The sequence below is a fragment of the Pan troglodytes genome, chromosome 18, assembly GCF_028858775.2.
Source record: "Pan troglodytes isolate AG18354 chromosome 18, NHGRI_mPanTro3-v2.0_pri, whole genome shotgun sequence".
Lineage (NCBI taxonomy): Eukaryota > Metazoa > Chordata > Mammalia > Primates > Hominidae > Pan > Pan troglodytes.
The window spans coordinates 32,888,444-32,916,388 of NC_072416.2; the positions used below are offsets into that span (position 1 = coordinate 32,888,444).

Here is a 27,945-nt window from a genome sequence, read left to right on the forward strand (position 1 = left end):
TCATTATACCAGGGAGCCATATTTTGGGGTAGAATATTTTGATATCCTTCCAGGTGGCTGGCAAGATGGTCAAATAGGAATAGCTCCGGTCAGCAGCTCCCAGTGAGATCAACACAGAAGGCGGGAGATTTCTGCATTTCCAAGTGAGGTACCTGGCTTATCTCATTGGGACTGGTTAGACAGTGGGTGCAGCCCACAGAGGGCGAGCCAAAGCAGGGTGGGACATTGCCTCACCTGGGAAGCACAAGGGGTCGGGGAACTCCCTCCCCTAGCCAAGGGAAGCCCTGAGGTACTGTGCCATGAGGAACGGTGCTATCCAGCTCAGATTCTATGCTTTTCCCATGGTCTTTGCAACCCGCAGACCAGGAGATTCCCTCAGGTGCCTACACCACCATGGCTCTGGGTTTCAAGCACAAATCTGGGTGGCTGTTTGGGCAGACATTGAGCTAGCTGTAGGAGTTTTTTTTATACCCCAGTGGCACCTGAAATGTCAGTGAGACAGAACAGTTCACTCCCCTGGAAAGTGGGCTGAAGCCAGGGAGCTGAGTGGTCTAGCTCAGCAGATCCTACCTGTACAGAACCCAAAAAGCTGAGATCTACTGGCTTGAAATTCTCGCTGCCAGCACAGCAGTCTGAAGTTGACTTGGGGTGCTGGAGCTTGGTCAGGGGAGGGGTGTCCGCCATTGCTGAGGCTTGAGTAGGCAGTTTTCCCCTCACAGTGTAAACAAAGCCGCGTGGAAGTTTGAACTGGGTGGAGCCTACCACCGCTCAGCAAAGCTGCTGTAGCCAGACTGCCTCTCTAGATTCCTCCTCTCTGGGCAGGGCATCTCTGAAAGAAAGGCAGCAGCCCCAATCAGGGGCTTATAAATAAAACTCCCATCTCCCTGGGACAGAGCACCTGGGGAACGGGGAGCCTGTGGACGCAGCTTCAGCAGACTTAAACTTTCCTGCCTGCTGGCTCTGAAGAGAGAAGGGGATCTCCCAGCATAGCACTCAAGCTCTGCTAAGGGACAGACTGCCTCCTCAAGTGGGTCCCTGACCCTCGTGCCTCCTGACTGGGAGACGGCTCCCAGCAGCGGTCGACAGAAACCTCATACAGGAGAGCTTCAGTTGGCATCAGGCGGGTGCCCCTCTGGGACGAAGCTTCCAGAAGAAGGAACAGGCAGCAGTCTTTGCTGTTCTGTAGACTCCGCTGGTGATATCTAGGCAAACAGGGCTGGAGTGGACCTCCAGCAAACTCCAGCATATCTGCAGCAGAGGGGCCTGACTGTTAGAAGGAAAATTAACAAACAGAAAGGAATAGCATTGACCTCAACAAAAAGGATGTCCACACAAAACCGCTATCCAAAGGTCACCAACATCAAAGACCAAAGGTAGATAAATGCACAAAGATGAGGAAAAGCCAGAGCAAAAGGCTGAAAATTCCAAAAACCAGAACACATCTTCTCCTCCAAAGGATCACAACTCCTAACCAGCAAGGGAACAAAACTGGACAGAGAATAAGTTTCACGAATTGACAGAAGTAGGCTTCAGAAGGTGGATAATAACAAACTCCTCTGAGCTAAAGGAGCATGTTCTAACCCAAAGCAAGGAAGCTAAGAACCTTGAAAAAAGGTTAGAGGAATTGCTAACTAGAATTACCAGTTTAGAGAAGAACATAAATGACCTGATGGAGCTGAAAAACACAGCATCAGAAATTTGAGAAGCATACACAAGTATCAATAGCCGAATCAATCAAGCAGAAGAAGAAAGGATATAAGGGATTGAAGAACAACTTAATGAAATAAAGTATGAAGACAAGAATAGAGAAAAAAGAATGAAAAGGAACGAACAAAACCTCCAAGACATATGGGACTATGTGAAAAGACCAAACCTACGTTTGATTGTTGTACCTGAAAGTGAGGGGGAGAATGGGACCAGGTTGGAGAATACTCTTCAGGATATTATCCAGGAGAACTTCCCCAACCTAGCAAGACAGGCCAACATTCAAATTCAGGAAATACAGAGAACACCACAAAGATAATCCTTGAAAAGAGCAACCCCGAGACACATAATCATCAGATTCACCACGGTTGAAATGAAGGAAAAAATGTTAAGGGCAGCCAGAAAGAAAGGTCAGGATACCCACAAAGGGAAGCCCATCAGACTAACAGTGGATCTCTTTGCAGAAACCCTACAAGCCAGAAGAGAGTGGGGGCCAATATTCAACATTCTTAAAGAAATGAATTTTCAACCCAGAATTTCATATCCAGCCAAACCAAGCTTCATAAGTGAAAAAGAAATAAAATCCTTTACAGACAAGCAAATGCTGAGATTTTGTCACCACCAGGCCTGCCTTACAAGAGCTCTTGAAGGAAGCACTAAATATGGAAAGGAAAAACCAGTACTAGCCACTGCAAAAACATACCAAATTGTAAAGACTATCAACACTATTAAGAAACTGCATCAACTAACAGGCAAAATAACCAGCTAACATCATAATGACAGGATCAAATTCACACATAACAATATTAACCTTAAATGTAAATAGGCTAAATGCCCCAATTAAAAGACACAGACTGGCAAATTGGATAAAGAGTCAAGACCCATTGGTGTGCTGTATTCAGGAGCCCCATCTCACGTGCAAAGACACACATAGGCTCAAAATAAAGGGAAGGAGGAATATTTACAAAGCAAATGGAAAGCAAAAAAAAAAAAAAAAAAAAAGCAGGGTTTGCAACCATAGTCTCTGATGAAACAGACTTTAAATGAACAAAGATAAAAAAAGACAAAGAAGGGCATTACATAATGGTAAAGGGATCAATGCAACAAGAAGAGCTAACTATCTTAAATATATATGCACCCAATACAGGAGCACCCAGATTCATAAAGCAAGTTCTTAAAGACCTACAAAGAAATTTTGACTCCCACAGAATAATAGTGGGAGACTTTAACACCCTACTGTCAATATTAGGCAGATCAATGTGACAGAAAATTAACAAGGATATTCAGGACTTGAACTCAGATCTGGACCAAGCAGACCTAATAGACATCTACAGAACTCTCCACCCCAAATCAACAGAATATACATTCTTCTCAGCACCACATTGCACTTATTCTAAAATTGACCACATAAGTGGAAGTAAAACACTCCTCAGCCAATCCAAAAGAATGGAAATCATAATAAATAGTCTTTCAGACCACAGTGCAATCAAATTAGAACTCAGGATTAAGAAATTCACTCAAAACCGCACAACTACATGGAAACTGCACAACCTGCTCCTGAATGACTACTGGGTAAATAATGAAATTAAGGCAGAAATAAATAAGTTGTTTGAAACCAATGAGAACAAAGACACAATGTACCAGGATCTCTGGGACACAGCTAAAGCAGTGTTTAGAGGGAAATTTATAGCACTAAATGCCCACAGCAGAAAGTGGGAAAGATCTAAAATCGACACCCTAACATCACAATTAAAAGAACTAGAGATGCAAGAGCAAACAAATTCAAAAGCTAGCAGAGGGCAAGAAATAACTAAGATCAGAACAGAACAGAAGGAGATAGAGACACAAAAAACCCTTCAAAAAACCAGTGAGTCCAGGAGCTGTTTATTTTAAAAAGATTAACAAAATACATAGACTGCTAGCCAGACTAATAAAGAAGAAAAGAGAGAATAATCAAATAAGCATAATAATAAATGATAAAGGAGATATCACCACTGATCCCACAGAAATACAAACTACCATCAGAGAATACTATAAATACCTCTACCCAAATAAACTAGAAAATCTAGAAGAAACAGATAAATTTCTGGACACATATACCCTCTCAAGACTAAACCAGGAAGAAGTTGAGTCACTGAATAGACCAATAACAGGTTCTGAAATTGACGCAGTAATTAATAGCCTACCAACTAAAAAAAGCCCAGGACCAAACGCATTCATAACTGAATTCTACCAGAGGTACAAAAAGAGCTGGTACCATTTCTTCAGAAACTATTGCAAACAATAGAAAAAGAGGGACCTCTCCGTAACTCATTTTATGAGGCCAGCATCATCCTGATACCAAAACCTGGCAGAGATGCAGCAAAAAAAGAAAATTTCAGGCCAATATCCTTGATGAACATCAATGTGAAAATCCTCAATAAAATACTGGCAAACCGAATCCAGCAGCACATCAAAAAGCTTATCCACCATGATCAAGTCAGCTTCATCCCTGGGATGCAAGGCTGGCTCAACATATGTAAATCAATAAATGCAATCCATCATATAAAGAGAACCAATGACAAAAACAACATGATTACCTCAATAGATGGAGAAAAGGCCTTCGATAAAAGTTAACATCCCTTCATGCTGAAAACTCTCAATATACTAGGTATTGATGGAACTTTATCTCAAAATAATAAGAACTATTTATGATAAACCCACAGCCAATATCATACTGAATGAGCAAAAGCTGGAAGCATTCCATTTGAAAACTGGCACACAGCAAGGATGCCCTCTTTCACCACTCCTATTCAACATAGTATTGGAAGATCTGGCCAGGGCAATCAGACAAGAGAAATAAATAAAGCGTATTCAAATAGGAAGAGAGGAAGTCAAATTATCTCTGTTTGCAGATGACATAATTGCGTATTTAGAAAACCCCATTGTCTCAGCCCAAAATCTCCTTAAGCTGATAAGCAACTTCAGCAAAGTCTCAGGATACAAAATCAATGTGCAAAAATCACAAGCATTTCTATACACCAATAATGGACAAATGGAGAGCCAAATCATGAGTGAACTCCCATTTACAATTGCTACGAAGATAGTAAAATACCTAGGAATCCAACTTACAAGGGATGTGAAGGATCTCTTCAAGGAGAACTACAAACCAATGCTCAAGGAAATAAGAGAGGGCACAAACAAATGGAAGAACATTCCATGCTCATGGATAGGAAGAATCAATATCATGAAAATGGCCATACTGCCCAAAGTAATTTATAGATGCAATGCTATCCCCATCAAGCTACCATTGACTTTCTTCACAGAATTGGAAAATACTACTTTAAAGTTCATTCATATGGAACCAAAAAAGAGCCCATATAGCCAAGACAGTCCTAAGCAAAAAGAACAAAACTGGAAGCATCACGCTACCTGACTTCAAACTATACTACAAGGCTACAGTAACCAAAATAGCATGGTACTGGTACCAAAACAGATATATAGACCAATGGAACAGAACAGAGGCGTCAGAAATAATGCCACACATCTATAGTCATCTGATCTTTGACAAACCTGACAAAAACAAGCAATGAGAAAAGGTTTCCCTATCTAACAAATGGTGTTGAGAAAACTGGCTAGCCATATGCAGAAAACTGAAACTGGACCCCTTCCTTAAACCTTATATAAAAATTAACACAAGATGGATTAAAGACTTAAATGGAAGACCTAAAACCGTAAAAACCCTAGAAGAAAACCTAGGCAATACCATTCAGGACATAGGCATGGGCAAAGACTTCATGACTAAAACACCAAAAGCAAGGACAACAGAAGCCAAAATTGACAAATTGGATCTAATTAAGAAACTATCATCAGAATGAACAGGCAACCTACAGCATGGGAGAAAATTTTTGCAATCTATCCACCTGACAAAGGGCTAATATCCAGAATCTACAAGGAACTTAAGCAAATTTACAAGAAAAAAACAAACAACCCCATAAAAAGTGGGCAAAAGATATGAACAGACACTTCTCAAAATAAGACATTTATGTGGCCAACAAACATATTTAAAAAAGCTCATCATCATTGGTCATTAGAGAAATGCAAATCAAAACCACAATGAGATACCATCTAATGCCAAGTAGAATGGCAATCATTAAAAGTCAGGAAACAACAGATGCTGGAGAGGATGTGGAGAAATAGGAATGCTTTTACACTGTTGGTGGGAGTGTAAATTAGTTTAACCATTGTGGAAGACAGTGTGGCAATTCCTCAAGGAAGTAGAACCAGAAATACCATTTGATCCAGCAATGCCATTACTGGGTATATACCCAAAGGATTATAAATCAGTCTACTATAAAGAAAGATACATGCACACGTATGTTTATTGCAGCACTGTTCACAATAGTAAAGACTTGTATCCAACCCAAATGCGCATCAATGATAGACTGGATAAAGAAAATGTGGCACATATACACCATGGAATACTATGCAGCCATAAAAAAGGATGAGTTCATGTCCTTTGCAGGGACACGGATGAAGCTGGAAACCATCCTTCTCAGCAAGCTAACACAGGAACAGAAAACCAGACACCACATGTTCTCACTCATAAGTGGAAGTGAACAATGAGAACATATGGACACAGGGAGGGGAACATCACACACCGGGGCCTGTTGTGGGGTGGGTGGCTAGGGGAGTGGTAGCATTAGGAGAAATACCTAATGTAGATGACAGGTTGATGGGTGCAGCAAACCACCATAGCACGTATATACTTATGTAACAAACCAGCACATTCTGCACATGTATCCCAGGACCTAAAAAATGTATAATTTAAAAAAATATAGATTTTGATATCCTTCCACTACATTCCAAAGTCTTCCCTAGGTGACCTTTAACTGAAGCAAAATTTTGACATTCATAATGACCCAAAGTATCAAAAAGAATAGAAATTTTTAAAAAATCAAATATTTATAAACACATTTATTATATTTTCAGAAAAAATAGAAAATTCCTGAAAAGCAGAAAGAAAAATTTAAAAATAATCCATAATTTTACCATCTATGGATAATGACTATTTACATTTTAATGTCTCTTTTCTTCAGGGCATTATTTTATGCACAGTTTTATTTACATAATTATACCCATTGTCTATATGTAATTTTTATTTTTTTCTAGTTACTATTATATCATAAGCATTTTCTGCATTATACAGTCATTGTGAACACTGCCATTTATGATTTCATAATGTTCCACACAAGGACTGTGGCCTGGATTATTTAACCAAACATTCATAATTTAAAATGCTTATCTCACTGTTACTTATGCTGTTATGATGTTGATCTTGATGAATAAACTCACACGTCCCCTACCCCCACCCACCATCAAAATTTTGGGTTATTTCATTAAGTGATACATTTCAGTGTGTAATTACTGCTCAATGGATGTGACCATTTTAAGACATTCAATACACATTTACAAATTACTCTCTTAAAAAAAGCCTATGCCAGTTTACACTGAGCTGCAGTGTAAGAAAATTACTGCATTTTGCTACATTTTTGCTAATATGCCTATTATCATTTAGAAAGACTAGCTAATTTGAAAGGCACGAAATGTTGTTTTTATTTGCATGGCTTTGATCAGCAGATATTTTGAAAAAAAAACTGTCCATGTTTGTTAAACAGTGGCATTTCCTCTTTGGGAGAAATATCTGTGATGTCTGTTCTTTACTCATTTGTTGGCTTATTATTATTATTTTTTACAGATTTGAATTAACTGAAAATTATAAATACATGATTCTTTTTTGTATTGCTTCAAATGTATCTCCCTGCTTGTTGTTCTCCTTTTAAGTTTGATTAAGCTTTTTATGTACAGAAGATTAAAATTTTTTGTAATCACATCTGCCCATCTTTTCCTTTGTGAATTTTAAATCTCTTTTAATTCTAGACACTCCCTCTCTTTCCAGAAGCTTGACAATATTCATTTCTATTTTTTTTACAGTTTATTTATTCTTTGATTTAAAAGAAGTCTTTGATCTGTTTGGAAATTGTTTCGGTACATAACGTTGAAGGGAGTTTTCACATGGCTAGTCAAAGTTTCCAGTATAATTTATTCAACAATTTTGTTTTTTCTCTTATCATAGGTTAAATTTTCACATGTAATGAAGTATAATCTAGGCTATCTGTTATGTGTGGTTGGATCAATATACCACACTGTTTCAATCACTATATTTTCAAAGTCTGTTTAATTGTCTGTTCATGTGAGTTTTAGGGTATGTATGGTTTGGCTCTGTGTCCCCACTCAAATCTCATCTCGAATTGTAATTCCCATGTGTTGAGGGAGGGACTTTGTGGGAGGTGATTGGTTTATGGGGTTGGTTTCCCCCATGCTGTTCTCATGACAGTGAATGAGTTTTCATGAGAGCTAATGGTTTGAAAGTGTGGCACTTCCTTATTCTCTTGGTCTATTTCCTGCCGCCTTGTGAAGAAAGTCCTTGCTTCTCTTTTGCTTATGCCATGATTGTAAGTTTCCTGAGGCTTCCCAAGCCATGTGGAACTGTGAGTCAAGCAAACCTGTTTCCTTTCTAAATTACCTAGTCTAGGGTGTTTATTTATAGCAGTGTGAAAATAGAATAATACAGCGTGGTTCAAGTTTAAGGAGGGAAAACTGTTTTGAATGAGTTACGCTTCATTTTACTCTTTTTGCTTGACTCATAGTAAGAAACTGTTCAAAGACAGCACCCATGACAATGAGATCCTTAACTGAGTGTCCTGTTTTTATTTTTGTTTATTTACTTATTTATTTTTCAGACAGGGTCTCACTGTATCACCCAGGCTGGAGTGCAGTGGTGCAATCATAGCTCACTGCAGCCTCTACATCCAGGGCTCAAGCAAACTTCCCCCCTCAGCCTCCCATGTAGCTGGGTCCACAGGCATGTGCCACTATGCCCGGCTAGACTTTTGATTATTTTGTAGAGGATGGGGCCTTGCTATGTTGCCCAGGCTGGTCAACATAACCAGACCCCAGGCTCTACAAAATCTCCTGGGCTCAAGTGACCCTCCTGCCTTAGCCTCCCAAAGTGCTGAGATTATAGGTGTCAGCCACTGTCCCAAGCCCCAATTTTTAAATATATATTTTCTCTTTTTTCCCTTTTTCTCCTTGCTTACTTTATGTTTACATTCTTGAAAATAAAATGGTAACCTTTGCTCTCTTTCCTTCCACCAGGTGCTCCCTTGCACAATGTCATTTTATCTAATTATATGTTTGTTTAGATGTTCCAGGGACTGAGTCTTAAAATAATCCAGGCCCGAGGTATGGAATTGTTCCCCACCAGGCAATTACCTCAAGGCTGCAGTTAATTTACAACTTGATTGTGCCTAACATGGTGCCAGCCCATTCATCATGTGGGGCAATAACTCAAGATAAGTCATCGGAGCAAGTCATGTAGACCAGCACCTCCTCAGGCCTCCTGCATGTCCCCCATACCCAGCTCCCCTTTTTAAGTTCTTGCATTCTGTCCAAAATTCTAAATGATTTCTTTAAGGCATGAAGACTTGGCCATTTCCCTACTGCTAGTTCTGTATTAAAGTCACTTTCCTCTCACCACATTTCATCCTTGTTATTTGACTTTGCAAGAGGTGAGCAGCCAAACCTGTGTTTGGTTACGCTCAGCACAAAGATAAAGAAGGAAGCCAATCCCAACGAGCCTCATATCCTTCTAATCTGATCTCTGACTCTTGAAGAGGATTTTGTGTCTAGATTTTCTTCTGCAGGCCACCTTGACTTGTGGGAGCTTAGTAGAAAGGATGACCTTCCTAGAGGTGGGTTTTATTCCTACCCCTATGATGGGCAGTCACTGTAGATCCCTTAGGCAACCAGAGGTTGTCCCTTTACTAACCATCCTTTTATTTACCTCTAGCTGAACTTTCTGCTTTCCTCTCCAGCCAGCAAACACTTCACCATTGGGGGTACTCACTGATATGCTTTATTTTCCAGAGGATTTCATTTCTTCTCCATTTGAGGCTGAAACCCCTCCCAAGGTCAAAACCTTATACTTTAATCCTTTGAATACATTCTTATCTACTTTCTTCCAGACCTGATGATTTTCAGCTTTTTGTTACTTCTAATCTTGCTCATGCAATCTCAGGTCCTTTGCTACATACAGTGGGGCTTGGAAGAGCTATATTGGGAGGATACAGAATCCCTGATAGGGAGAGGAACCAAAGAGGTATTACAAAAGAATTCCCCCCTCCCCAGGCCATCTGAATGCAACTCCAGGTGTCCCAGAAGTTAAAGGAGCAATGTTCAATATACACACGGTCCACAATACTCAGGCAGGAGCCTCCTGCCGACAGGGCAAACAAACTGTGGGAAATTAATACTCCACACTATCTGCAGGCCAGCTCAGACATGTCATCCTCTCATTTAGCTATAGAACCTGCTCTTCTCTGTTTATTGTTTTGAAAGTTTAGGGTTCAGATTCTAAGAAGATATGCCTTTAAAAATTCTTCAGAACAGGTCCATGAAAAATCTGAGCAGATCGTATCACTGAGGATGAGGGTCGGCAAAGATACCATGTGCAGTAAATGTCCTGGGTAGGATTCATTCATTCACTTCTTCACTCATTCATTGGTTTGTTCGTTTATGTGGCAAATACTCCCCAAGTCCCTGCTGTATGGCAGGCATCATTCTCATTCTAGGAACTTGTGATCTAGTGGTAAAATTATTTATTACCTGGTGTAATGCCTCATGACATAGCTGAATTTCTACCCTGCCCTAACTCTGTTTAAGAAACAGGATACCACTGGGGGCGGGGCTGCCAAGGGAGGAGGAAGATGGCGGCGGGGGCGAGGTGAGGTGTTGGCAGTGGAAAGGGGTTCGGGCTCGGGGGGCGGGGGGACGCGGAGCGATGGCCCGCGCCGGCCGCAGGGGCGGATAAAAAGCCGTCGCGCCGCGGGAGTGGGCGGGAGGGAGAGGGGGTGTCCGAGGGCCACAAGAGTATGACGGGGCTGTACGAGCTGGTGTGGCGGGTGCTGCACGCGCTGCTCTGTCTGCACCGCACGCTCACCTCCTGGCTCCGCGTTCGGTTCGGCACCTGGAACTGGATCTGGCGGCGCTGCTGCCGCGCCGCCTCTGCCGCGGTCCTAGCGCCGCTCGGCTTCACGCTCCGCAAGCCCCCGGCAGTCGGCAGGAACCGCCGTCACCACCGGCACCCGCGCGGGGGGTCGTGCCTGGCAGCCGCACACCACCGGATGCGCTGGCGCGCGGACGGTCGTTCCTTGGAGAAGCTGCCTGTGCATATGGGCCTGGTGATCACCGAGGTGGAGCGGGAACCCAGCTTCTCGGACATCGCGAGCCTAGTGGTGTGGTGTATGGCCGTGGGCATCTCCTACATTAGCGTCTACGACCACCAAGAATACTCACCAGAATTTGCAAATAGTAATGACAAAGATGATCAAGGTATTTTCAAAAGAAATAATTCCAGATTGATGGATGAAATTTTAAAACAACAGCAAGAACTTCTGGGCCTAGATTGTTCAAAATACTCACCAGAATTTGCAAATAGTAATGACAAAGATGATCAAGTTTCAAATTGCCATTTGGCAGTGAAGGTGCTGTCTCTGGAAGATGGAAAAGCAGATATTGTAAGAGCTGCTCAGGACTTTTGCCAGTTAGTAGCCCAGAAGCAAAAGAGACCCACAGATTTGGATGTAGATACGTTAGGCAGTTTACTTAGTTCAAATGGTTGTCCTGATCCTGATTTAGTATTGAAGTTCGGTCCTGTGGACAGCACATTAGGCTTTCTTCCCTGGCACATCAGATTGACTGAGATTGTCTCTTTGCCTTCCCACCTAAACATCAGTTATGAGGACTTTTTCTCTGCCCTTCGTCAATATGCAGCCTGTGAACAGCGTCTGGGAAAGTAGTGGTCATTGGTTGCATAATTTGATTTGAGGCTTGTGGAGGAAAGGACCCAAGTGACTCTGATGTTTACAAAGCACCTATGAAACCCTGTACACACCTAGTTCATAATCCTCATAATTTATCAACAAACACAAAAAAAGTCTTACTTGAGAGTGAGTGTGTGTGTGCGTGTGCACGTGCACACATGTGCACGTTTGTATGTATGGAAATAAACTTATAAATGGGGACGTATTGGAGAAGGAAATACATAGACCTACAACTTTGAGCAAATAGCAGTGATGTTTTAGGAACTGAAATGTCACACTTAAAGTCTTCAGCCCAGCTACTTCCCTATTTTTGTGGGGAGAAGAGGGCCTGATTAGAACTGTTCTGGTTGTGTTTGGCGGGAGGGGAATAATTTTTGTTCAGTCCTTCTTAGTGACCAAACTTTAATTTTTAAGAATAATATATTGACTTACTGAACTGAAGCATTCTGAGTTGAAAGGAGCTCCAGAGGAGTGGAGTTCTGTGTTGCTCACATGTTAAAATCTTGCTCACCTTCAGAGCAGAGGGAATACCTATCTTCAGATATCCGTCCATTTTCATCTCTTAATTGTAGTCAAAAGTATGACTTGAGAGTGTTGCTCTGGTATTCTGGGTTCTGAAGTCTGGTATTCTGGTATTCTGGGTTCAAAAGTATGACTTGAGAGTGTTGCTCTGATATTCTGAGAGTTGCTCTGTATTCTGGGTTCTGAAGATTATTTGAAAAATAACTCCTACTACATTGAAATGCAGACTTTTAAAAATTTAAACATTGGATTAGGCAGTCAAAAAAACCAAGCAAGCATAAAAGGTCAATAAGTTGTAATCTTGATAGTAAAGGTGGAAAACTTATTATAAATGGAAAGAAAGTTTTGATTTCCTTTTTTGTTTGATGGGCAGTATGCCATATTATACCCAAAGTTCTTTTAAAAAATATTTCCATCAACTATTTTTATTTAAAATAAACATTTGAGGGAAGTTACCAAGGCAGCTTTTTTCCTCAAAAGTAACCTGTTCCTCTTTGGAATAGCACATTTTAGGGGCATGGTTAATACCTGAGATTTTTACTCAGTAAATCCTGATGGTTACTGTGTGTAAAATATCTTTAAGTAGGATTGAAGGCCTCTGTGGGGGAATAAAATATTACCAAAGTCTATAAAAATAAATTTTACATGTTCTCTTTTATGACAGAGAGCAGCACTGGTTCTGTTATTTTTAAAATGAATAATTGATTTCTTGATAGGTGTTTAATATTTCTTCCCTCACTGCTGATTCTTAGATAGAAACCATTCTTTATATTTGATAGACTGTTTTCAGAAAACCCTTATCAACAAGTGTACAATACTTATCTAAAACTATACATTTAGAATGGAGTAGTTTAATACTAGATCTCAGAAGTTTTGAAAAATAGCAAAGAAGACTGGATTTGGAAAGCATGGTCTACAATTGGTTGTTAAATTCTGAAGCTATGAAGAATAAATGTTTCAACTTTGGATTATGAAACCCCATTTATGATTTTTAAAATACACTTGAAATAAAAATGATTAAACTAAAAAAAAAAAAAAAAAAAGAAACAGGATACCTGTGATTAAAAAGTTCCCTTTGTAACCAGACCAACTGAGACTGATTAGTTGACTGAATGACCTGAAAAAGACCTCAGACTTCATTATAATCTCATTTCCATGCTAAATGACACTCCCACCAGCGCCATGACAGTGGATAATTGCCATGATGACTGGAAGAAGCCGTAAAAGGAGAAAAAAGAAGGCAGCACCCCAGTTTTAGGAAGTTCACCACCCATTTCCAGAAAAGACATGAATATTCCTTCCCTCACTTTTAAGTCCAACGTCTTCATCAGAAAAACTGTATATTCTGAGTCCCTCACTCCTCACTAGTCAAGAAGTTGATTTGTGAACCAAGTTCCTGCTTCTTTTATTTTTATTTTTTATTTTTGAGACGGAGTCTCGCTCTGTCACCAGGCTGGAGTGCAGTGGCGCAATCTTGGCTCACTGCAAGCTCTGCCTCCTGGGTTCAGGTGATTCTCCCGCCTCAGCCTCCCAAGTAGCTGGGACTACAGGTGCCTGCCACCACACCCAGCTAATTTTTGTATTTTTAGTAGAGACGGGGTTTTACCATGTTAGCCAGGATGGTCTCCATCTCTTGACCTCATGATCCACCCATGTTGGCCTCCCAAAGTGCTGGGATTACAGGCGTGAGCCACTGCACCGGACCCAAGCTCCTGCATCTTAATTCCATGGCCATTGAGTAACGCCTGCACTGCTTGACGCTCACTTTCAGTTTTGTGTATTGTCTTCATGGCGCCAAACAGGGAAAGACCCAATTTTGGGGGAAAGAATGGCTTTGTCAGTAACAAAATCAGGCTAGTCTAGTCTCTAGTCAAATCAAATGGAGGAGACAGGTAATACAATATGCTGTTTCTCCTTTTATTTTTTACTTTTCAATGATCTACGTACTTATAAAAATATGGAAATAAATTATTGTGGTTTATTGATAACCAGTGGGGATACCTTCCACACAGGCAACACTGTGGGGAGCTGCGTGGTGTCTATGTCTGGTGACTCTTCTATAAATGATTCTGCTCATCACTGCCTTTTGAGAAGGAATGGTTTCACACCCACTGGGAATCTGTAGCTGGAGTACTTTGCTAATAAAACAACCAAATAACAGATAATTGTCCAGCAGTTTTCCCCAAATGAATCAGAGAAACTGGAAGCTTTCAAAGCAATGGCAGAATCTTTGCTTGTAGATCCACCCAATGTGTCAGCTTGTTTGAAAGCAAAGAAAATATCTTATTTATTTCCCCTAAGGTGCTAAAAAAAAAAGGGGAAAAATTGCTTGAACATTTAAACAAGGAACTTTCAAGATGAGTTATAAATGCTTTATGAGCTTTTATAGTTGGGAAATTCTTAATAACAAGCTACAATCTCTTGACTTCTTTATTTGATTCAAAAAATCTTTACTTAGCTGGGTGTGGTGGCTCATGCCTGTAATCCCAGCACTTTGAGAGGCTGAGGTGGGTGGATCGCTTGAGCCCAAAAGTTTGAGACCATTCTGGGCAACATCATAAGACCTCATCTTTACTAAAAATTTTTTAAAAGTAGCCAGATGTGATGGTGTGCACCTGTGATCTCAGCTACTTGGGAGGCTAAAGTGGGAGGATCACTTGAGTCTGGGAGGTCGAGGCTGCAGTGCACTGTGATTGTACCACTGCAGTTCAGCCTGGGCAACAGAGAGAGACCTTATCTCAAAAAAAAAAAAATCTATTTAGTCATAGCTTATTATTAGCCTTGCATAGTGTTGGGCATATAGTAGGCCCTAAGTAAATTTTTTTTGAATAGGTCACTGTGACAGATTCTGAAGCTGTAAGACACTGCCATCAGCCTTAAGGAAATAATAACTTAGGATGGAAGATAGTCATGGAACAGCTAACTCTAATGCAATAACGGCTGATATTTATTGAGCTCAGACTGTATTCCAGGCACCATGCTAAATGCTTTATGCATAGTACCTTATTTAATTTTCCCGAAAATCTTATGAAGTAGGGACTAGTGTTTTAGGAATGAGGACACAAATGCTGAGAGAGGTTTAAACAGCCACGATGTAGCTGTAAAATTAACCCAGACCTTTATGATTCAAATGTCCACGTGCTGGGTACCCGGTTGTATGGGCTCTCCTGTTGCACCTGTCACCTCCCAGCTATGAATGGCATCTTCAGGGAGTAGGACAGAGAGGGTAGTTTGTTGTCTTGGCACACGGGTTTAGAAAGCATTCATAGGAAAAGTGCAATTTCACTTGGCTGCTTGAAAATTCCCAGAGGGGGGTGAGCTGGGTAATTCAGCAAGCCATGTATTGAGATTTTTAAAACATGGGAAAGTGGATACCATATTACATGATTTTGCTGCTAGTCTGGTTTTGACCTGGTGATCCCATCCTGGTAACTGTAAGTTCATCCATCTAACTGGGCTTCCTCAATCTCTGGGTTCAGAGGATAATTTGTCAACCTTTCAGCCCCTCTTCCCTGATTAGTGGCCAAGACTGTGTCCCTGACATCAAAATTTCTTACTTATCTAGATGATGGGGTGTGTCCTTGTTACGGTCTCACCAATGCACCACAATGTAGCAGTCTCTCATTGTGAGGTATCACCCGGAGTTCTTTGTCTCACAACCAAGAGAATTAAGGAGCATGGACACAAAGGGCAAGGTTGGGGTGAAAGTTTAATAAGTGAAAGAAGAAAGCTCTTCACTGTGGAGACGGGACCTGGAAGAGGGTTGCATTTTTACAGTTGAATGCAAAGGCTTTTATAAGAAACCAATGAGGGCTGGGCATCTCATTTGTATAAGGTGCAAATTTCTGGTAGCTCCACCCTGTCCCCCTAGTGTGCATGCGGGTCCTTAGCTTGAGTTACTCCATATTGCTTTGTTCTCCTTACTGCATATGTGTAAGGGAATGGAATTTTCTATTGTGGGCATGTATGGGCAAGTCACCTGTGTAGCCTTTCTTACCTGTGCAGCTGTGGGCATGTCTTAGGCAAACCCTTCTGTGCAAGTTCCCTTATCTGTGCCTGCAGGTTGTTCTTTTGTTTGGAAGAATTCAACCAAGGACCCATCCTAACTGCCCGCCTGACCAGTTTCTTTCTTTCTCCTCTCTCACCCTGCTCTGACCCTCCCTAGTCCATTTCTACCAGCAGGGAAAGGATGCTCCCTGCTCTGGTCATTTTGACCTCCCTATATCCATTTTTACTTCATGCTGGGCGTGGATGGCTTTGGACAAATCTCCCATTTCAGTCACTGATATACCCATACTGGAAGACATGCCCAGTCAACTAGGCTTCCTCTCAGAGTCTGCAGCCGACTCCACTCTGCAATCCCATCATTGTGGACACCGGCCCAGTGGCTCCATCAAGTCCCAGCTAATGGTCTTTTCATTTCCTCTCTATCATGCACACAACACCACTTCAAGCACTAATAGCTACAGCACTGCCCTGGGACCTGAGCAAGAAGGATTGTGGTGGTTCGAGGGCCCCGTCATGGTTCTCTGGCTGCATATCATCCTCCCTTTCCCAGGATGAAGAGTTGTAATGCCAAGGGAACATACATACTTGGGGACTCTTCTAGACCATAATCTGCTCATGAGAATTCTGCAATTTCTTATCCACATAGCCCCACGATCAATCAGTTTCAGCCCTGCAAAAACTTCTTCCTGTGTCTGACTTCTGGAGAGTGGACTATGCTGGTGTGTTCCTTCCTAGGCCTGATGGCTGGTAAAAGGTGCAGTTGTTTGAAGGGTGAGTGCAGATGGAGCTTGGACATGCAAGCCAGGGTATCCACATGCTTCTATGTGAGGCTGTTGTGTGGGACAGAGCTGGAGGTGGGCCAAGGGCTGAGCGTTGGCTTTCCCCATGCACGGATCAAGTCTGATAATTCTACCTGAGGACCTGGCCTTCTAGGCTGTTATGAAGGTATATGTTGAGAGGAAAACATTTCCTCTACCAACTTAGGTTTAATGATCGAGGACCTGCCAATTAACTCACAGTAGACAAATTAACAGGAGAGAAGAAAAATTTATTTACATGTGCAGGCAAGAGTACTTAGTGATGAGTAATTCACTGAATAGCCAGAGGTAAACGTTGTATACCAACTTAACAAAAGAAGGGAAAGAGTGTGGCTTGGGGCTTAGGTAGGAAAGTATAAAGGGTTCTATTGGGATTTTTGTTGCTAATGGCAGCTGAATTTGCACTTCCCAGTGCTAATGATTAGTCTTCTCCCAAACAGGAAACTCCCTTGGAGGTGGGTAAAGAGCAGTTTTATTTTTGGGAGACTCTGCTCAAGTTCAGATAATTTTTCTGTGGCTGCTTTTTATTCAGATGTTTTCAGCTTAAGGTAATTTTTTTTACTACTTTGGTGGGCTGTTAATTCTTTCATATATTTATCAAGGAAGGAGACTAGAATATATTTTATTTAATAGTCAATAGCTTGATTTTCATTTTATAACTATTTGGACACATAGTATATGGGCCTCTATTTTTATTCTTGCTCTATGTCTTGAAAACGTTAGAGGTGGGCTTGGTGATTACATGGTTATCTTTCATGAATGGAATCCAAGTCTTGCTAATTTTATTTTCTACCAGGGAGGAGCATTTCATGGTGTGTGTCTTGACAACATGACAATGCTAGTCCTGGGCACTGCCACAAGAAGCCAGGTGGTACCAAGGCACCAGTTGTTAGATATTGGTGCATTCTGTCATTTGAAGATTGAAAAATCCTGGATGATTTTCTGTGTACATCCAGGAGCTACCGGTAGCTCATGGGACAGGGAAAAGATTTACTGCCTTGTGTATACAGAAAGGACCACATATCAAATGAGCAGGGACATCTCCCTCTCAAAGATCATCCCCTCCCACACAATACCACAAATCCCTACCATATATTAGGCATTATAGTAAGCTAAGCACCTTCCTACATAAATCATATCTCATGTTTATGGAATATTATTGGGCAACATATCATTCTCTCTTTTGAGTTAGGAATTCAGCAAGACTTGTTTCACAAGATACAGATCACAAAGACCCCACTGATAAAACAGGATGAGGTAAAGAAGCTGGCCAAACCTGTCTCACATGTCCGTGTGAGGAGACCACCAAACAGGCTTTGTGTGAGCAACACGGCTGTTTATTTCACCTGGGTGCAGGTGAGCTGAGTCCAAAAAGAGAGTCAGCAAAGTGTGGTGGATTATCATTAGTTCTTATAGATTTTGGGATAGGCGGTGGAGTTAGGAGCAATGTTTTGCGGGCAGGGGGTGGATCTCACAAAGTACATTCTCAATGGTGGGGAGAATTACAAAGAACCTTCTTAAGGGTGGGGGAGATTACAAAGTACATTGATCAGTTAGGGTGGTGCAGAAACAAATTACAATGGTGGAATATCATCAGTTAAGGCTATTTTCACTTCTTTTGTGGATCTGCAGTTGCTTCAGGCCATCTGGATGTATATGTGCAGGTCACAGGGGATATGATCACTTAGCTTGGGCTCAGAGGCCTGACAAAACCCACCAAAAACCAAGATGGTGACAGAAACAACCTCTGATCATCTTCACTTCTGATTATATGCTAATGATAATGGCTTAGCATGTTAAAAGGCACTCCCACCAGCACCAAGATAGTTTACAAATGCCATAGCAATGTCTGGAAGTTACCTTACATGGTCTGAAATGGGGAGGAACCCTCAGTCCTGGGAACTCCCTGCTCCTTTCCTGGAAAACTCATGAATAGTCCACTCCTTGTGTAGCATACAATCAATAAATAACCATAAGGAGAGTCAGTTAAGCCGCCCATGCTGCTACTCTGCCTATGGGTTAGCCGCCCTTTTATTCCTTTACTTTTTAATAAGTGTGCTTTCACTTTACTCTGTGGTTCACTCTTGAATTCTTTCCTGAATGAAGCCAAGAACCCTTAATGGTCTCCTGGACTGGGCCCCAATTTTGGGGTTTGTCCTGCCAACATTTTCTCCCTCAACCTCTTGGAAATAGCTTATATATAGGTCATATACTCTTATCACTTTGCTTTTGCTAAAAGATATTGTATTAGTTATATGTTGCTATATAACAAATTACCCCAAACCTAGTAGTTTTGAACAAGAGTATTTGTTATTTTATTTTATTTTTTAGAGATAGGGTCTCATTCTGTCACCCAGGCTGGAGTGCAGTGGCATAATCATAGCTCACTGCAGCCTGGAACTCCTGAGCTCAGGAAATCCTCCTGCTTGAGCTTCCCTAGTAGTTAGGGCTACAGGTGTACACCACCATGCCTGGCTAATTAAAAAAGACTTTTTTTTTTTTTTTTTTTTGTGGAGATAGGATCTCACTATGTTGACCAGGCTGGTCTTGAATGCCTGCCCTCAAGTGATCCTCTTGCCTCAGCCTCCCAAAGCATTGGAATTACAGGTGTGACCCACTGCATCCAGCCACATCAGCATTTAGAATAGAGAAAATGTGGTATATATACACAGTGGAATACTATACAGCCTTAAAAGACAAGGAAATCCTATCATTTGTGACAACACAGTTGAACATAAAGGATATTATGTTAAGTGAAATCATCAGACACAGAAAGACAAATACTGGCTGGGTGCAGTGGCTCATGCCTATAATCCCAGCATTTTGGGAGGCTGAGGTGGGCAGATCACTTGAGGCCAGGAGTTCAAGACCAGCCTGGCCAACATGGTGAAACCTCATCTCTACAAAAATACAAAAATTAGCTGGGCGTGGAAGCACATGCCCGTAATCCCAGCTACTCAGGAGGTTGAGGCAGGAGAATCGCTTGAACCTGGAAGGTGGAGGTTGCAGTGAGCCAAGATGGCACCACTGCACTCCAGCCTGGGTGACAGGGCGAGTCTCCATCTCAAAAAAAAAAAAAAAAAAAGACAAATACTGCATAATGTCACTTATATGTCAAAACCCACAGAAGCAGAGAGTGAAATAATGGTTACTGGAGGCTGGGGTGAGGGGAAATTAGAGAGATGTTCGTTGAAGGACATAAAATTTCAATTAGATAGGTGGAATATGTTCAAAAGATATACATCATAGTGACTATAGCTAATAACAATATATTGTATACTTGAAAATGGCTGAGAGAGTAGATTTTAAGTGTTCTCACTACAAAACTGGTAAGTATATGAAATAATGCATATTTAAAATTGTTTGATTTAGCCAATCCACATTGTGTATATATATATATATGAAAATGTCATGTTGTATACTCTAAATATATACAATTTTAACCTGCGAATTTAAAAAATCATAAAAAACAGGCTGGGCATGGTGGCTCACGCCTGTAATCCCACCACTTTGGGAGGCCGAGGCGGGTGGATCACGAGGTCAGGAGAAAAGAGACCATCCTGGCTAACACAGTGAAACCCCGTCTCTACTAAAAATACAAAAAAATTAGCCGGGCGTGGTGGTGGGCGCCTGTAGTCCCAGCTACTCGGGAAGCTGAGTCAGGAGGATGGTGTGAGCCTGAGAGGCAGAGCTTGCAGTGAGTCGAGATGACGCAACGGCACTCCAGCCTGGGCGGCAGAGCAAGACTCCGTCTCAAAAAACAAACAAACAAACAAACAAACAAAAAAACCAAAAAACCCATAAAAAACAAAAATCATAACAAAAAACACAATAGCGTTTATGATCTTACAATTTCTGCGGATAAAGAATCTGGGTGTGGCTCAGCTGGGTCCTTTCACCAGGAGACAATGAAGGTGTGAGCCAGGGCTGCAGTTCCCACAGGGTTTGGCTGGCAGAGGGTCCTCTTCTGAGCCCACCCACACTGTTGCTGGTGGGATTCACTTCACTTCTTCATTGGCTATTGGACCGAGGGCCTCTGCTCTTCATGGGCTCTTGGCTGGAAACTGCCCTCAGTTATCATTTAAACTCTAAACTAAATTTATCCCAAAATTAGCTTCTTCCAAACCCAGGAATAAGTAAGGGCAGTTTGGAGGTTAAGGGCAGGATGGGAGTTGGTTAGACCAGATCTCTTTCACTGTCATCATTTTCTCACTGTTTTAATTTTTTATTTATTTTATTTATTTATTTATTTATTTAGAGATGGAGTCTTGCTCTGTCGCCCAGGCTGGAGTGCAGTGGCGCGATCTCGGCTCACTGCAATCTCCGCCTCCCGGGTTCAAGCGATTCTCCTGCCTCAGCCTCTGGAGTAGCTGGGACTACCGACGCCCGCCACTACGCCTGGCTAATTTTTATATTTTTAGTACAGACGGGGTTTCACCATGTTGGCCAGGTTGGTCTTGAACTCCTGACCTCAGGTGATCTGCCTACCTCAGCCTTCTAAAGTGCTGGGATTACAGGCATGAGCCACCATGCCCAGGATCACTGTTATAATTTTTGCAAAGGTGGTTTCACTCTTACCAGGTATATGGCCCTGAGCAAATGATTTGTCTATTCTGAGCCTTTGTTTTCTTGTGTGTAAAATGATCATAAGACAAATCCTTTACTCACAGCATTGTTAAGAGGAATACATGGGTTCATGTATGCAAAGATGGAAGCACGGTGCCTAACATGTAATAAATGGTTCACAATATTAGCTGTTATCACCATGACTATCAAGAAGTTCTCCCTGATTACCTAAAATGCCACAGATATATATTGATAGCTGCTATTCATTGGAGTAAACAGTTCACCTTATTCATATATTTTATTTTATTTTTAGGTGTTTAATATCCCTAACTTACAAATAACACAACTCTCTAAGCCCTAGGGAGGCTAAGAATTTGCATAATATCATATCACCATTCAGCAACAAAGCCAGGATTCAAACCCAGGTTTCTGGTTCTAGCTCTCATTGCTTTCAGCTTCACGGACCTGCCTTCACCGCTTTCTATGGGTGTGAAGTAGCTCAAGCCTTCAGCACCACCGGCCTGATACCAGCTTATATAAAACATCTCATTTTCTTAACTTGGGGAGCACGGTTAGCCCAAGCAGAGGTTTCTCTTCATCCAGGATTCCCAGGACACCAGGACAACTGAAACTTTTAAAATTTGTAGTATTCCTTAATTTTCCTTTTTAAATTCTAACACTGCAGACTGAAAAAGCCAGGCCTCTCTTTGGAGGTCCACATAACCCTCAGTGAGAGCATGTGAGAGATTGGAAGCATGGGTTTGCAGTCAAATTCTCTGGGTCTCCCGCAGCCTGGCCAGCGTTTCATCACCTACAGCCTTGGGACTGCATGTCTGAGGCTGAATCATGGGAGAGGGAGAGGGCTGGGTATAAATTCCCCCACTCCCTGTCAGTGATGCTGGGCCTCCAGGGGCACTGTAGAGATGTAGTTCATTAAGGAATTACCTCGGTGTTAATGTCTTCCACTGAGAAGTGCTATTCTGCCGGGGCCTCCTAAGGGGTAGCTGAAAGTGTTTCATTTCTATTCATTCTATTCTCTGGATGCCTCCATTTAATGAGGTCTTTACTTTTGCCTTTAAAGACTGCTCTCACCCCTGTGGAGTCTAGCTGTTAGCTGGAATTTGAATACAGAAGGGAGTCAGGACAGAACAAGGAAAAAGCCCTGAAGGTCAACCCCCCACACACTTAGAAGGAGCTGGCTGCCTCTGGCTCCCCATCTCTGGCCAGTCCCACTTCTGCCTTTCATGACAATCCAAATTTGGTGTCTCAGAGGCTTCCCACTTACTGGTTGTACCTGTCCCAGTTCCAGGGCAGACTTCCTCCGGGGCAAGGAGTTTATTAATAGTCTCCACCTATGGGACCAGTGGAGATCAGATGCATTCACATTTTCAGAAAATAGAGCCCACATGACAGCTGGGCCTCTGGCTGCCTCCCTTGTCCCTGCAACTTCCCCAGCTCTCTTGCTGGCAGTCAGACACCAGTTACTGAACTCAGAGCTGTGGGAGACCCCTGGATGCTCACATAATCTCAAAGGCAGCACTTTTGAAATGTGGGGCTGTATGGCAGGTGCACCTGACAACAATAACTTAAGCATACCCTGAGAATGACCCTATGGTCTAAGAAAATGTGTGTTTGGGGTCCCAAGCTAAGGAATCCAGGAGTGGTCAATCTGGAGAATCACTCTTTATGCATGAAGGACATCGGAACCCCCTGGTCCATTCCTTGCAATGCAGGTCATGCAGGGGACAAAGGCCCTGTGTTTTCCATTAAATGGAGGTTGCTAGGTGGAGGGTACTAGGGGGAGGGTGCTAAGTGAAGATTGCTGTAATCACCCAGTGGGTTCACCTTGCCCGCTGCGTCGACAGAACCGATTTATGAAGACAGGGGAATTGCAATGGAGAAAGAGTAATTCATGCAGAGCCGGCTGTGTGGGAGACTGGAGTTTTATTATTACTCAAATTGGTCTCCCTGAGGATTCAGGAATCAGAGTTTTTAAAGATAATTTGGTGGGTAGGGGCTCGGGAAGTGGGAGTGCAGATTGGTCAGATTGGAGATGGAATCATAGGGGGTTGAAGTGAGGTTTTCTTGCTGTCTTCTGTTCCTTGGTGGGATGGCAGAACTGGTTGAGCCAGATTACTGGTCTGGAAGGTGTCAGCAGATCCATCGAGTGCAGGGTCTGCAAAATATCTCAAACACTGACCTTAGGTTTTACAATAGTGATGTTATTTCCAGGAGCAATTTGGGGAGGTTCAGACTCTCGGAGCTACAGGCTGCACAACCCCTAAACTGTAATTTCTAATCTTGTAACGAATTTGTTAGTCCTGCATAGGCAGAGTGGTCCCCAGGCAAGGAGGCCTTTTTGGGAAAGGGCTGTTATCAATTTTGTTTCACAGTCAAACCATGAACGGAGTTCCTTCCCAAAGTTTGTTCAGCCTATGCCCAGGAATGAACAAGGACAGCTTAAAGGTTATAAGCAAAATGGAGTTGGTTAGGTCTGATTTCTTTCACTGTTAGAATTTCCTTAGTTATAATTTTGCAAAGGCAGTTTCATGGCTAAATAAACTGAATGCTTTTTACAAACGGCAGTGGTTTTCCTGTCCAGCCCACTGTTCCTGGACTGCCCTGTCTGTAACTCTCTAATAAACTCTATGTCTCTGTCTCCTTTGCATGTTTAGGTCTCTTCTCCAGTTTCTTGGACACAGTGTTGGAGTCAACAGGGATGTGGCACAACAGGAACTTCACCCAATGCAGATTCCGTTCGAGAAACTGGCCCTCCAGCTTGTTCTACCAGTCATGTGCTGGTCCTCCCAGGGCCCTGCTCTGTGCCCCCAACCCAGCTCTAGCCTCAAACTCCACCTGGGCCTAACTGTCTAGAGTGCTAGGATACCCTTCAATCCTCAGCAACTGGGTCAACAGGGAGGAGAAGGAAGTGAAGAGCAGGCATGATGGAAGACAGAACACTACCATGAAGTTAGGCTGACCCCTTGTCCATCTACAAAAGAGTGACAAACTCAGGTGTGGGTAAACCTATCAGGAGCCGTTTAGGAGTTAATGCAGAAAGCCAGGCAGGCGTTGGCATCAGAGGTCTTGGAGAAAGACTTTTTCTTAACATCACTTTTTTTTTTTTTTTTTTTTTTTTTGATACAGAGTCTTGCTCTGTTGCCCAGGCTGGAGTGCAGTGGCACGTTCTCAGCTCACTGCAACCTCCACCTCCCAGGTTCAAGCAATTCTCCTGCCTCAGCCTCCTGAGTAGCTGGGAGTACAGGCGCCCGCCACCACACTCAGCTAATTTTTTTATTTTTAGTAGAGATGGGTTTCACCACGTTGGCCAGGCTGGTCTCTAACTCCTGACCTCAAGTGATCCGCCCGTCTCGGCCTCCCAAAGTGCTAGGACTACAGGTGTGAGCCACCACGCCCAGCCCAAGTACTTTTGGTGTCAGGAAACCACCAGGAGTCAGCAGTGTCAAGCTCCCCAAGGCATTCGTCATGCGCTCAGTGCTTTCCTGGCTTTTGCCACAGCGGGAGGTGACATGAGCAAGGCGGGTGACACGAGGCTCCTCCACAGCTACGGGAGGCACTCGGGCCACCGTGAATTCGTGATCAGTGCTCCAGTTCTGCTGGCGCCTTCCAGCCTTGCCCAGACATCCCAGGAGCACACTGTGCTCCTTTCAATGAAAACGTGTGGAATAGGTACCACATTTGTAGCAGCTGTTGATGGAAATCTGTTAGTGACAAAGTGCTTAGACACAGGAGAAGCCACCCACATCAGAACCCCCGGGGAGCTCGTTAAAAGGCAGACTCCCAGCACTACCTGGACCTGGGGATGGCAGCCATGACTCTGTGAGGCAGAGCCAGAGGCCTCAGTGAGCGATGCTTATGGCTGAGCCCCACGTGTCAGGAGAAGGAAGCTCCTGGGAGGCTGCACCTGGCACTGTGCCATGGAGAGGGGCACCCCAAGGCCTGCAGGTGGAGAGCGCTGACTCCAAGGTGAGTGTTTAGGGTGACTTAGGACGGAAGGAGTGTTCCAATAAAAGCTGGCCCTGTGGTGGGCCTAGATTAAGCAGGGACTGCCAGAGATCAGGACTGATGCTATAGCTCAGGGTCTGCTTATTTAAAAACCTTGCTCACCCAGGAGCGGTGGCTCACACCTGTCATCCCAGCACCTTGGGAGGCAGAGGCGAGTGGATCACCTGAGATCAGGAGTTTGAGACCAGCCTGGCCAACATGGTGAAACCCCATCTCTACTTAAAATACAAAAATTGGCTTGGCCTGGTGGCACATGCCTGTAATCCCAGCTACTCAGGAGGCTGGGGCAGGAGAATCACTAGAACCCAGAGGTGGAGGTTGCAGTGAGCTGAGATCATGCCATTGTACTCCAGCCTGGGCGATAGAGTAAGATTCTGTCTTAAAATAAAACAAAACAAAACAAAACAAAAACTTTGCTCATTGTGTTATTTTATAATGTTATTTGGTGATAGGATTTAAGCTGCTTTTAAAAAATATTTGGAAGACATCTTTTTTTTTAAATTAAAGTCTGGAAATCTTATAGGACAGGCAGGCATCTCAGAAACTTTCTTTACCGATTTCTGCCTGCAGGGAGATGAGGCCTTCACCACCACCCAGTGGCAGCACTGGGACCCTGCCTTCATTCCACATTTACTGTGAACCTCTGGGCAGGCGCTGGGCTGGCGGGGGGCAGAGTGAATGGGACAGACAGAGCCCACCTTTCACGGAGCCCACCTTTGGCTTGTCACTTCAACCATACAGCAACCCCTTGCGAGTGAACTCATATAACCCTAATGTAGACAATGCCTCAGGTAACACCACAGCTCAACAAACAGACAAAATGACACACACGTCTCGCTGCCTTTATTTCCAGGAATTAGTGGTGGGCCCTTGGAAAACCACTACAGACTGAAGCAATTTCACTTCCACTGGGGAGCAGTGAATGAGGGGGGCTCAGAGCACACAGCGGACGGCCACGTGTACCCCGCAGAGGTTTGTAGACGTGGCCTAACAGCACATATCTGGACGCTTTCTATGTCTCCGGCTCTATGGTGTGGGGTGAACAAGCCATGCCCGCTGCTCAGATGTGAAGGATTTCCTGGGGCCTGGGACTGTCAGTGCTCAAACCAGAACCGTCGGCCGCCCCACCTGTTTAGTCACACCCCTCTCCTACGAAGAAGGCACTGTAAGTTCTCTCATTTAACGGAAGAAGAGACAGGTTCTGAATGGTTACGGAACTTGCCAAAGCCAGACAGCTGGGATTCAAAGTCAGAGCTTGAGCTCTTTGCCACGCTTCACTCAGCTGTGTGCTTGCAGCTGTAGGGACTAGCAAATCCACAAGGCCCTCTGCTGAGAAGCTGAACATCTTTGCAATAGAGATCATCTTCTTTTGTTTGTTTGTTTTCTGTTTTTTTGAAACAGGGTTCACTCTGTCACCCAGACTGGAGTGCATTGGTGCAATCTTGGCTCACCACAACCTCCGTCTCCCAGGCTCAAGCGATTCTCCTGCCTCAGCCTTCCGAGTAGCTGGGATTACAGGTGCGTGCCACCAGGCCCTGCTAATTTTTGTATTTTTAGTAGAGATGTGGTTTCGCCATGTTGGCCAGGCTGGTCTCGAACTCCTGACCTCAAGTGATCCACCCACCTCAGCTTCCCAAAATGCTAGGATAACAGGCGTGAGCCACTGCACCCGGCCAAGATCATCTTCTTAAAGCAGTCTTATTTTCAACATTCCAAAGTGGGAGTCAGTAGAGAAAATGAGTGCGGATCAATGCTGGGAATTGGTTTTTGTAGTTTTTTTGGGTGATAAGTGATGCCTTATAGATTTCCCCAAATATTTTATTATGAAATTTTTGCAACATACGAAAAAATGAAAAGAAATGAACGAGAAGAATCTGTGAGTTTGACGTCTCAGTCCTGTGATGATCATTTTTGCCATATTCACTTTATCACACCTCTGCTCACCCACTCACCTGACTTCTTGATGCTTTTTCAAGTTGAGGACTCTTTCTGTTTTTTGAACTTGTTGTTGTTATGAAAGTAATGCTGCAGTTAATGTGGAACTAGAGTGCACCCAAACCAAAAAATGAAAATTGCTTGTAATCGCACACCCAGAGGTGACCTCCGGACATTTTATAAATAGGGAGTGATATCTATTGTCATCATCATACACATATTTATAAATAGTTCCAAGAATGAGCGCAACAATGGCTTCTGTGTGCTTCCTTTCATTTAACAACATGCCTTTTATTTTAGTATCTCTATCTGCAACTTTGTTTTTGATGAACAGATATTTTATTTATTTATTTATTTTTGAGACTGAGTATCACTCTGTTCCCCAGGCTGGAGTGCAGTGGCGTGATCGCACGATCTCGCGATCTTGGCTCACTGCAACCTCT

At 43.0% G+C, this 27,945-nt stretch overlaps 1 protein-coding gene and 1 pseudogene across 1 annotated transcript; both read left to right on the forward strand.

Moving 5' to 3' along the window:
* The first annotated feature begins 10,493 nt into the window (after positions 1 to 10,493).
* LOC129137432 (dehydrodolichyl diphosphate synthase complex subunit NUS1-like) lies at positions 10,494 to 13,196 on the forward strand. The gene has a single exon (XM_054669204.2). The coding sequence runs from the start codon at positions 10,677 to 10,679 to the stop codon at positions 11,601 to 11,603; it is 927 nt and encodes a 308-aa protein (XP_054525179.1). The 5' UTR covers positions 10,494 to 10,676; the 3' UTR covers positions 11,604 to 13,196.
* A 135-nt stretch (positions 13,197 to 13,331) lies between these two features.
* The window catches only part of LOC112205842 (carbonic anhydrase 5A, mitochondrial-like), a 31,291-nt pseudogene continuing 16,677 nt past the window's right edge, over positions 13,332 to 27,945 (forward strand).